This window comes from Monodelphis domestica, chromosome 8, assembly GCF_027887165.1.
Source record: "Monodelphis domestica isolate mMonDom1 chromosome 8, mMonDom1.pri, whole genome shotgun sequence".
Taxonomy (NCBI): domain Eukaryota; kingdom Metazoa; phylum Chordata; class Mammalia; order Didelphimorphia; family Didelphidae; genus Monodelphis; species Monodelphis domestica.
In genome coordinates, this window is record NC_077234.1 from 215,142,768 (window position 1) to 215,155,580 (window position 12,813).

Here is a 12,813-nt window from a genome sequence, read left to right on the forward strand (position 1 = left end):
TTTTTAAGGTTTGCAAAGCACTTAATGTAAATTGTCTCATCTGAACCTCACAATAACGTTAGGAGGTAGGTGATATTGTCTATTCTCATTTTTATAGATTGGTAAACTAAAGCAGACAGAGTTTAAATGACTTGTCCAGGGTCACACAGCTAGAAAGTATTTGAGATTGTAGCCCCCTCCTACAGTTTCTTGAAAGAATTAGTTTAACAATTCTTTCAAAAGATAAAGGAAATGAAAAAAATGACAAAAGAACACTGAATTTAGAGCTAAAGAATTTGCTACTTATCAACTATGTAATCTGACCAAAATCAGTTGATCTCCCTGAGCCTCAGGTTCTAATATCTAAGGTTTTTCCTTATTCTGAATCCTATAGCCTTGTGGAAAACACATTTTGCCCAGTTCAGTATTTGCAGTTGGGAGAGACCATTGACCGAGTAAATATAGTAGTTAAGACTTTTGGCAGGTGCTTCATGACAGTGAATTGGGCCCATAGCTGAATAAGAGGAGAATAAGAGAAGATCTGGATTTCATGTGGAAATTGTGCAGCAATTATTTTCTTTAAAAATGTGTTTATTTGTTCTTAAACACCAAGAGAAAACAAATTAATGTTTCACATATACAGTAAAACAGAAACATTATTATTCATTTATTTGTTTGTGTATTACATTAAAGTACTCAGTTAAACCACCCCTCCCCCCAATCAAAGGGGACTTAAGTGAAAACAAATGAAAAGTGGACAGGAATCACACAAGACATGAAGGTGTGAATGAATCAGGATGTGTATTTGTAGGACACATAGAATCATGACCTATGAGTATCTAAGATACCTTGAGGGATGGATAAAGTAATATTTTACGCCTGAAGTTTTGCCACTTGCCAACCAACTGAAAGATTTTGACCTGAAAGGGAAGCTAAATATTTCCCTATAAGACTGACTTGGAAGTGAATCACAGAAAGAATATCAACTTTTGGGTTATGAGCCAAATTTTCCTCTTAGGTAACAACCATTTTTTTCCCCAGAAGAGACATATGCCTGATGATTTAAGTTTATCAGTTATGGTAACTTTAATCCTAGATTTTCAGGCAAAATGCTTGCTTGACCTCACTTTTTATTATCCAGCTTGAGAGAGAAGTTGATGGTTGATTTATGCTAATAAATTATTCCTGAATGTGATAGCCAGAACTACTGCTATTGGAAGTACCTAAAGCATTCAGAAGAGGAGTTGAAAATGTTTGACTAACATTTAAAGATGAGCAGGTTTATGCAATATTCCAACCATTCTAATAAAACTTTCAGAGAAATTCTCCCTAATGCTGACAAACATAACAATGAGGGAGTGTGAGTGAGGGAGGGGAGGATGTTGGAAGTAATTATCATTGTTTAATAATATCTTTGGGAAAATACATTGAAAGGGGAATAGAAATATTTAGGGTTTAATCCTGGTTCTGCTACAGTCTTCCTGTGTGACCTTAGACAATCCATTAGACCTTTCTGATTCTATTCAATCAATTAAAATTAAGTACTTATTATGTGCCAGTCACAGGGCTAAGCTCTTAAAAGAGTGTAGGCTAGATTAAGTAATTTCTAAGGTCTTTCCCCACTATAAATCCTATGACTTCATAAAGATGGCATGTGTCCTTATTCATCCATGTCATCTATTTCTCCAGATTCAAAGCTAGAAGAATTAGAGGAGAGGTAATTATATCTATATGGGCCACATATCAGCAATGCTCTCACTCTATTGGTCAAATAGCCCTGACTACTCCATTTTCCAAGTCAACCTCATACCTTACATTTGAATATAAGGTTAGAGCTTATGAAATACTCTTACACACACACACACACACACACACACACACACACACACACACACTTTCTTTTTTTGCTTTCTACACATTTGCTTTTTTTGCTATCTCCTTGCCAAATCCTTTCAATCTGAGGGTTACTATTTTCTTGTTTAGTCATTTCAGTTATGTCTGACTTTTTGTGATCCCATTTTGGGGTTTTCTTGACAAAGATAATGGAGTTGCTGTTTTCTTCTCCAGCTCATTTTTTAGACCAATGTGGCCAGTGTCTGTGAAATGTTTAAACTTTTGAGCAGTTTGATTTTCACCCAGTGCCTGGGGAAATTGTAATGTAGAAATAATTTTTTTATCCTTTTTGGTCCCTATCTGATGGAGAATTTCCTACAAAGCAACCCTTTTTAACAGTCGAGTTCAACAATTGATCCCTAACTTATTGCTAAAGATCTGCCTCAAATGACTTACTCAAGGTCACTCAGTCAATACCAGTCAGCATGTAAGGGAAATAATTTCCTTGAAAGGAAAAGACTGAAGGACAATTCAAATAGAAAAATTACTAAGTTATGAAATTACTAAGAAAGAAGAGAAGAAGACCTATCAGAATTACTAAGTTGTTTAATGTATTTTTTCAATTTACTTGTCACGGAGTCAAATTTAAACAGCATGCTTAAGTAATATTTAGGGATTTCCCTTATTGGCATTACAGAATATTGCTGCATGCATCAGTCTTTAACAGCCAGTAACACTAGTAAGAAATCAGATGTCAGGGAACATTATGGTACATATTTCTGGATCCTGAATGTCATTCTGATGTAGTCTCTACTTAGCAGTTTACTCATTCTCCCCATCAAAGTGATTTTGGTTTTAAAACCTAAACCTTTTATTCATCCTCAAAACAGTGCATTATCACTGGCCAGCTAATCTAAATCCATTTTATTTTCCTCTAAAGAATATATTGGACATTACTTTATGATTATAGCTGTAGGAATGTTCTTTACCTTAGCATCTTCTGACAGATATGAGAAATTAGAGGATGTACAACAAGTAAGTGACTAAGCCTCTGGCTCACTCTTGGTGCAAAAACCTACGCTCCCTGTATGTGGTCTAAGTGACATCCTGTTCAGTTTCTAAATAGTGAGCGTGCCATCTAAATGACTTTCAGCACTCCTGTAGAGATGGAAATCTCAGGATAATGAAAAAGGTCATGGATTCAGAGTTGGATGGGACCTAGAGAGGTCATCTACTTCAACGCCTTTATTTTACAGATGGAGTGATTGAAGACTGGAGAAGTGATCTGGCCAAACACTGGTAGTAAGTGGCAAAGACAGAATTTGAACTTATGTCTTCTGACACCAAATGTAGTCATCTTTCTACTGGATTTCAGTTTGGAAAGTGAAAACTTAGCCCAACCTCTGTTTCACATGTCATTTCCCTGGATAGTTAATTCTGAAACTGCTGAACTTCATTCAGGGAGCTAAGAGAGACTCAAAGGATCAGTCAAAGAAAGGATTATTTCATTTTTTGTATTAGTATCTCCAGTGCCGGGCATACTGTAGTAGATCTTTAATAAATGCTTGTTGACTAATTTACTGATACAGGATTAAAAAGCAAATTACTTGTACTGAAATATGTATCATCTACAGCTAATTTGATGAGTTCTCAGTTATAACTTATACATCCACATGCAAACATATGCCCCCTTCAGTCGAAAGATTGCTTACCTTGAACAACAACCAGTAAGTAAGCTTCTTGACCACTTTTGTAAGCCAAAACACATGCTTGTAGAGGTTAGTGTTCACCACACCGGGATCTACTACGTTAGCAGTCACATGACTCCCCCCAGCTGCAAGAAGATGTTGTAGTTGATAGGAAAAAAGTACCAAGGCGAGCTTGCTTTGGGCATAGGCTCCACAAGGTGTATAACAGGATCTGTGAAGGAAAAAAAGAGGCTGTCCTGAGGAAAAGCTGAGATGTTAGATTGTTGATCACATGACTACTTCACCAAAATGCACAAAAAACAAATAAATCACATGCTAAAAATGCTCTCATCCCTTGCTTAATGGGATATTTATTAGAGTAGTTGTTGCATGGGAGAAACTTTATTTTCTGATTATGTTGAAGATGAATTTATAATCACATGTAGCTATATGTATCTATATACATATATATATAGCTATATTGTGCTTTAAGATTTATATATCCCTTTATAAATATTAACTCATTTTGTCTTCTCAACAACAGATATTAATAAACAAAAAAAAAATCTTTCTCATGTTTCTCCTGAAAAACTCCTACTTGTAACAAATACAATCTCTGCAATTGATTTGGACTACTGGGAAAGTCCTGTTTCAAAAAGTTTCTTAGAATTGTTTCAGTTCTAATTTTTATTTAATATCTGGTTTGGGATATTTTAAGTGATAGATGAAATCACCCTTGTGAAAGAACACAAGGTTTGTGGCAAGTGTTCTCTTCATGAAAACATCTATCCCCATTTTAGAAATTTAGCTTTTAGGAACTCCTACTGTATATTTTGACAAGCACTGAAAGTAGGAAAAGACTTTTTCTATCTAATGTCATGAGGAAGGGAAACATTGAAATATTCAGAATTTTTCTAGCTTATTTCTCTAATTGCTGCCTTTTTATTACCCAGTTAATTTTTTTAAAGCTGTGGATGGAAGATCCCCTTAACTCTAAACTGTTGTCTTGAACCGTGTTATCCATTAAAAACATTCTCTGTTCTTTTGTACAGAGATTCCTTAGTCATTGTCTAGGTAACTATGTCTAGGTGATGAAGCGTATAGAACATTAGGTGTGGAGTTAGGAAGAGCTGAATTAGTATTTGACCTCAGACTAGCTATGTCCCCCAGGACAAATCACTGATGTCTGCCTCCATTTCCTCTTTGGTAAAATGGGGATAATAATTGAACAATTGCCCAATGTTGTCATGAGGATAAAATGAGATAATATTTGTAAAATTGAGCAGACAAAAATTTGAGAAACTTAAAGTACTATGTAAATACCCAGCATTTACTACAGTGCCTAGCACAGAGCAGATGTTTAATAAATGTTTATTGATCTATTGATATTATTATCATAATTATAATAGTAAATGACATTCCTACATGGAAAGATGAAAATTATAGTTCCTAAGAACTTTATCATTATTAGTGCAGTTAGGAATATATGTAGGTATGGGGACAGCTGGGTAGCTCAGTGGACTAAGAGCCAGGCCTAGAGACAGGAGGTCCAGGGTTCAAATCTGGCCTCAAATACTTCCCAGCTGTGTGACCCTGGGCAAGTCACTTAACCCCCATTGCCTAGCCCTTACCACTCTTCTGCCTTGGAACCAATATGCAGTATTGGGTAAGGGCTTTTAAAAAAAAGAGTATATATAGGTAGAAGGCAAAGGTATGAATTGAATATTATGGTATGATATCTAAAGAAATAAAATTATAGGGTGAGAAAGAGGAATGCACTGGGAGAAAAGAGAAGAGAGAAGGGAGAAGGGAGAGGTAGAATTGGATAAATTATCTCACACAACAAAAGGCATAAAAGAGCTTTCACAGTGGAAGGTGAAAAAGGGGAAGTGAGAAAGGAGTGTTTGAATTTTACTCATCAAAATTGACTGAAGAAAAGAACACCCACACTCAGCTGCCCATAGAAATCTATCTTATACTATAAGAAAGTAGGAGAAGGGAATAAGATAAGGATGGGGAGGGCAAATTGGGAGAGGTAGTGGTTAGAAGAAAAATACTTTTGAAGATTAATAGGGCGAAAGGAGAGAGAGTAGGATAAACAAGGGCAAAAATAGGATGGAGATTAATACATAGTAATCATAACGGTGAAAAAAAATTAAAAATTTCTCTACTAAAGGCCTCATTTCTCAAATACAGAGAGAAATAAGTTAAATGTAGAAGAATTCAAGTCATTCCCTAATTGGTCAAAGGATATGAACTGGTAGTTTTCAGATGAACTGATCAAAGTTATCTACAGTTATATGAAAAAAATTTATAAATCATTATTAATCAAAGAAATACAAATTAAAATAACTCTGAGGTAATACCTGACACTTGTGAGCTTGGCTATTATGACAGAAAAGGAAAATGATAAAAGTTGGAGGGATGTGGGAAAAGTGAGACACTAATGCCCTGTTGGGAGGATTGTGAACTGATTCAACTATTATGGAGAATAATCCAATACTATGCCAAGAGCAATAAAGCCATACATACCTAGCACTACCATTACAAGGTCTGTATCACAAAGAGATGAAAATGGAAAAAGAAAAGGGCCTACATGTACAAAAATATTGATCACAACAATTTTTGTGGTGGCAAAGAACTGGAAGGGGAGGAAATTCATATCAATTGGGGAATGGCTGAGAAAACTGTGACATATGATTATAATGGTATACTATATTGGTATAAGAAATGAGGAGCAGAATGATTCCAGAAAAACCTGTAAAGAGTTATATGAACTGATGGAGAGGGAAGTAAATGAAACCAGAACACTGTACACAGTAATAGCAATATTGTACAATGAATAACTGTGAATGAATTAGCTATTTTGAAAATTGTAATAATCCAAGACAATCCCAAAGAACTCATTATGAAAAATACCATCTACATCTAGAGAAAGAATTGATTTTCTTACTTTTTTTGTTGGAGTTTTCTTCCATAAAAGGACTAATAAAGAAAGATGTTTTTCATGATTGCACAAATAGAATTTATATCAGATTGCTTACCATCTCAGCAAGGGGAAAAGCAAGAGAGAGAGAGAAGAGAATTAGGGAGTCAAAAATTTTTTGAAAATTAATGTTGAAAATTATTTTCACTGTGATTGGGTAAAAAATTATCAAATTTAAAAATAATAGGTAGCTGACATTTATATATTACACTTTTAAGTGTTTTGATCCATAACTTTACTTGGTGCTTGGGACAACTATCTGAGATAGCTAAGTGTTGTTATGCTAATTTTACAAATGAAGAACTGAAGTTCCAATTGATGATTTATTTATATTAGTAATTGTGCTGGTTTCCCTGCTGGGAAGTCCTCAAAACCTCTCAACCAGATATGCACAGTTGATCAGCCTCTGACTCTGTTCCAAGTGACTTCTGGGGGTCCTCTGGCTTAGTGAGAGCTTCACAAGCACACGTGTACTGCCCCAGTTCTTCCATCGATTTCTCACTTCTCTGGCTGAGCTCTGTTGCATTACAGAGTGCAGCTGACCTACTCATGGATATTTCTGCTTCTTGGATTTCTGGGGCACTGAAGGGTTAGAGTTGATTTCCATGCAGGTGTGGCAGGTGGTAGGGGAGGGGGGCAGCTGAGTGAACACATCAAGAGTTAAGAATTAGTCTTCTCTGCTGTAAGTTCTTCCCATAATTACCTTGTTAGGGATCTTGGTGTCATAGACCTTGGAGGCAGGTAAGATTGCATTTTGTCTTGTGCAATAACTTCTATTTTGGAAAGGTTTGAGAGATTGTTAGGACAGAGTAAATGTGTAGTCCTTTATCGTATTGGCCATATGACCCAGCACTGTTCCTAAGCACTTTTTTTCATATCCTATTATTACTACTTACACCCTACTATATTAGATCCAATGCACCTCATACTATGTGAGTGGGCACACTTTATTGTTTGTGTGTATATACAAGCAGCTATCTATTTTTGTTTTTGTAGAGAGAATCAGAAAATTTGTGAATTAGGGTTTATATATTCGTTGTTCTGTTGTGTATAATAATTTAAGACAGATCCTATATTTAATGAAGAGAAATAATATGAACAAATGTTGAGTAACATTTTAGAAATTCAAAAACTTGATCATAGTCCCTACTGGTGTTTCAATGGCATAGCAGTGTAAAGGATATCGTAGTCTTTGAGTTTACAGTTTTTCTTCCCGACTTCAGATTTGAATATTCCCTGTTAGCCTACATTTGATCTTTTTGTGGGTGTGTAATGCAGACCTATATGTGAAAACACAAAAAAAGGCTCTTTCTGGATCCTAATTTAATTTCTAAATAAAATAAATTATGGACTGCGTATACAGAGAAAAGGAAAATATCATCATGCCTATGTGAATATAGATACTTATAGCCCTACTGTAACAAACTCCCTAGGACATTCAGATTATTTTGCTATAGTGACATTTCTATATCAAATACAAGCTAGAAATAAAATTCCCACTCTGTAGAGTGTGTGGATGAAACACAGTTGACATTCTAACCTCCCTACAGTGAAATAATATGGCAAATATCCTTTTATTCTTTCTAATTTGGGGTTTTATTTTTGCATTGTTGACTAATTCTGTTGATTTCCTCCTCTATGTTAACTGGTTAGGAAAATTAAGATAGGGAAGAATGAGTTTTATTAAATATTTAAGCCTGTTTAAATTGCATTTTGTTCTGTCCAAACACAGATATATCTCTTCTCATCTCCATGTTGCAGATCCAATGTACCTTCCATTTTTTTAGGTTTATTTATTTAACTCTTCACAAATGAAGTCTTCTTTCTATTTCCCATGTCATTTCACATTGGGTCAAAGTTGAAGTCTACACAAAGTTATTAATCAAAAGTCAGGAAAGATGTCAAAAGATAATGTGAATTATATCATAGGGATTTACAAGCCCTTATGAGACCTTTCAGTAAAATAGAAATTCCATTACCTGATATAAAATTAGTTTTTTTTTATGTAAATATTTTTTTAAATTTTATAGTATTTTATTTGATAATTTCCATGCATTATTCATTAAAGACAAAGATCATTTTCTTTTTCTCCCTCCCACCCCCCTGTAGCCGACATGTGATTCCACTGGGTATCACATGTGTTCTTGACTTGAACCCATTGCCATGTTGTTAATATTTGCATTAGAGTGTTCGTTTAGAGTCTCTCCTCTGTCATGTCCCCTCAGCCACTGTGGTCAGGCAGTTGCTTTTCCTCGGTATTTCTACTCCCTCAGTTTGTCCTCTGCTTATGGATAGTGTTTTTTCTCCTAGATCCCTGCAGATTGTTCAGGGACATTACACCACCACTAATGGAGAAGTCCATTACATTCGATTATACCACAGTGTATTAGTCTCTGTGTACAATGTTCTCCTAGTTCTGCTCCTTTCGCTCTGCATCACTTCCTGGAGGTCGTTCCCGTCTCCATGGAACTCCTCCACTTTATTATTCCTTTTAGCACAATAGTATTCCATCACCAACATATACCACAATTTGTTCAGCCATTCCCCCATTGATGGGCATCCCCTCGTTTTCCAATTTTTGGCCACCACAAAGAGCGCAGCTATGAATATTCTTGTACAAGTCTTTTTCCTTATTATCTCTTTGGGGTACAGACCCAGCAGTGCTATGGCTGGATCAAAGGGCAGACAGTCTTTTATCCCCCTTTGGGCATAGTTCCAAATTGCCCTCCAGAATGGTTGGATCAATTCACAACTCCACCAGCAATGAATTAGTGTCCCAACTTTGCCACATCCCCTCCAGCATTCATTACTTTCCTTTGCTATCATGCTAGCCAGTCTGCTTGGTGTGAGGTGATACCTCAGAGTTGTTTTAATTTGCATCTCTCTGATTATAAGAGATGTAGAGCACTTCTTCATGTGCTTATTAATCGTTTTGATTTCTTTATCTGAAAACTGCCTATCCATGTCCCTTGCCCATTTATCAATTGGGGAATGGCTTGATTTTGTACAATTGATTTAGCTCTTTATAAATTTGAGTAATTAAACCTTTGTCAGAGGTTTTTATGAAGATTTTTTCCCAATTTGTTGTTTTCCTTCTGATTTTAGTTACATTGGTTTTGTTTGTACAAAAGCCTTTTAATTTGATGTAGTCAAAATTAGTTTTACATACAAATATTATTAGTTTTGTAGATGGATAGGATAGATGGATATTGATAATGATTTGCTAGTATATAATAGTCACAGTGCAAGAAAGGATACTATTGTTTAAAACATGAATATAGGGGTAGCTCACTGGATAGAGATCCAGGCCAGGAGGCAGGAGGTCATGGGTTAAGATCTGGCATCAGATACTTCCTAGTTGTATGGCATTGGGCAAATCACTTAATCCCAGTAGCCTATCTCTTACCACTCCTCTGTCTTAGAATCGATACTTAGTTATTGATTCTAAGACAGAACGTAAAAGTTTAAAAAATGTATATAACTTTATATGTCAGTTCGTCTATAGAGATATAAATAAATTTTGAAATTTACCATTCTACTGGTGATATGATTCACCTAAAAAGGCACAGTGAAATCAGTCAAACCAAATTTTTGTGTTATCCACTTTTCATAATGATTTTTAAGGCAGCATTCACTCCAATGAGGCAAACTGAGAACTGGGCCTAGTGTCAAAAAGACTAGAGTTCAAATGCAGCCTCAGAAACTTTATATCTATGTAACCCTAGGCAAGTTACTTAATATCTCTCCCTGCTGAGGTCCCTTCACCCCACTGCCCTACACCATCCCCTTGACTTTGGACTAGTGGCCTGATTTGGTCTTTGCAAATCTACTTTTTGTCTCTTTCTCCCTTTGGAAATGGTGTCTTTTTGACTCTAACCCTGTGCATACCCTTTGATCCATCAATATCATTACTAGTTACTCTCCCAAAGAGATTTTTTAAAAAGGAGAGAGAGTACCTATTTGTACAAAAATATTTATTGCAGCTCTTTTTGTGGTGGCAAAGAATTGGAAATCAATTGGGGAATGGACAAATTGTTGGTATATGTTGGTGATGGAATACTATTATGTTGTAAGAAATGATAAGCAAGATGATTTCAGGGAAAGTTGGAAAGATCTGCAGGAACTGATGCAAAGCAAAATAAGCAGAACCAGGAGAACATTGTACACAATAACAGCAATATTGGACGATGATTGTGAAAACTTGGCTACTCTCAGCAATGCAATGATCAGGGACAATCCTGAAAGACTTATGTTGGGGAATGCCATCCACTTCCAGAGAAAGAATTGTAGGAGTCATCTTTCACAACAATGTATCCTTGGTTTTACTTTGGGGTGTTGGTAATTTATGAGTGTGCTCTTAAAATGACCAATATGGAAGTGTAAAAAAATATAACAAGCAGGATAATTTCAGAAAAATCTGGAAAGATTGACATGAGTACATTCAAAGTAAAGTGAGCAGAACCAGAAGAGCACTGTATATATTGAGAGCAATATTTCTTTTTTTTAATTTATTTTTTATTGAAACCCTTACCTTCCATTTTGGAATCAATACTGTGTATTGGCTCCAAGGCAGAAGAGTGGTAAGGGCTAGGCAATGGGGGTCAAGTGACTTGCCCAGGGTCACATAGCTGGGAAGTGTCTGAGGCCAGATTTGAACCTAGGACCTCCCATCTCTAGGCCTGGCTCTCAATCCACTGAGCTACCCAGCTGCCCCCAAGAGCAATATTTCTTGATAAAAAACTATGAATGACTTTGTTATTCTCAGCAATGAAGTGATTCAATGCAAACCCAGAAACTCATGATGAATAATGCCATCTGTCCTCCAAGAAAGAACTGCTGGAGTCTGAATGCTGAGTGAAACATACCATATTTCATTTTCTTTCCTTCTTTTTTCAAACTTAAGATCTCTTCCACAAAATGACTAATATAGAAAAGTATTTTATATGATGACATAAAATCTGTATCAGATTGCTTACCATCTTAGTGGTCAGGGGGAAAGCAAAGAGTAGGAAGACGGGAGGGAATTTGGAACACAAAACTTAAAAAAAAATGAATGTTAAATTGTTTTAACATATAATGGGGAAAAAAAATTTAAGGAAATGGAGCTGTTTTGTAAATTAACAACAACAAAAGAAATCCTCCTTCAGTTTCCTAATAGCACCTACCTCAAAGGATCATTGTGTGGATCAAGTAATAAAATATTTGTAAAGGACAACACTCCAGTAGGTGTTATGTTTTTTCCATTCCTATAATCATTTTTAGAGGAAATTTATTTGAACAAATTAATATCTGCTTAAGGATATGAATAGATATAGACATAATTATAAAGAAATACAGCCATAATCTTCACCATTCAATATATTAAAACATTCTAATAGTTGAGAAATAGCAGCAACTTTATTTCTGGAAGATAATCCACTATCACACAATATAGGGTTATTTGCAGTCAGAGTCAAAGAACAACATTAATGTATTCAAGACATTAAAACAAAGACAAATATATTTTTCCCAAATGTCAAAATGGAGATATATATTTATTAATCATGAATAATGGCTATGGCTTGTGGAAGAGCTCATGAAAATGGCTAGAAAATTAAAGCTACCATATTCATAAATACTGTATTGTGTAATGGTGGGGGAGAAATGGAGTCACCCACTACTTAATTTGGGACTAGAGTGTGGTAGAGATAGAATGGAGCTAAAAGTTGGAGAGGAAGGATAGATTGTTCCTCCTCTCTCTTTCTCTAGTAAAACCCACACTAGTTGTCTTTCAGAGTCACAGACTATATTTCTTCAGACTGGGTTGAGATAAAGTCCAGGACTGAACTTCTTCTCCCTCCCTGAGGAAAAGGTGTAGCTTTCCTCCCTAAGTCTCAGGCCTCTCTTCCTAGATATTAAGAAGCAGGCACCTGATCTAATCAAACGGTTATTTATTCTTAAGGAACACATATAAGGTAGGGCAAATAAGATGGTGGGATAAGATAATGGGAAAGTGGGAAGTAGGAAGTCCCTAAAGGCTAACAACTGATCCCTTCTCCCCAAGTCTTGCAGGGTCAGGCTTTGCCTGCCTGGCCTTCTGGGTCAATTGTGAGAGCTGTCCTGACTTCTACCTGTCCTACTTATGATATGAAGTTCAAGGACTGCTTTAGAGGGATGGAGAGGAAATCTTCCTGAGATGGATAGCTTTAAGACAAAGTCCTATCCACTCCTGTCATCTTCCACTGGATTCAGGGGGTCTGGATTTACAGAAGGATGATCAGGACTCAGAGGTCCTCTCTGAAGGGCTCCCCAAAGAAAAGTGAATTAACTGCTTGGATCTTCTCAGCT

General features: G+C 36.0%; 1 protein-coding gene across 4 annotated transcripts in view; it reads right to left on the reverse strand.

Annotated features, from left to right (window-relative positions):
* The window catches only part of DHRSX (dehydrogenase/reductase X-linked), a 541,162-nt gene that overhangs the window by 71,041 nt on the left and 457,308 nt on the right, over positions 1–12,813 (reverse strand). For all 4 annotated transcript variants that reach the window (XM_056807700.1, XM_007501007.2, XM_056807699.1 and 1 more), the window contains one exon: positions 3,525–3,732. In XM_056807700.1, coding sequence (XP_056663678.1) covers positions 3,525–3,732 — 208 coding nt within the window. The remainder of the gene's footprint in view (positions 1–3,524; positions 3,733–12,813) is intronic.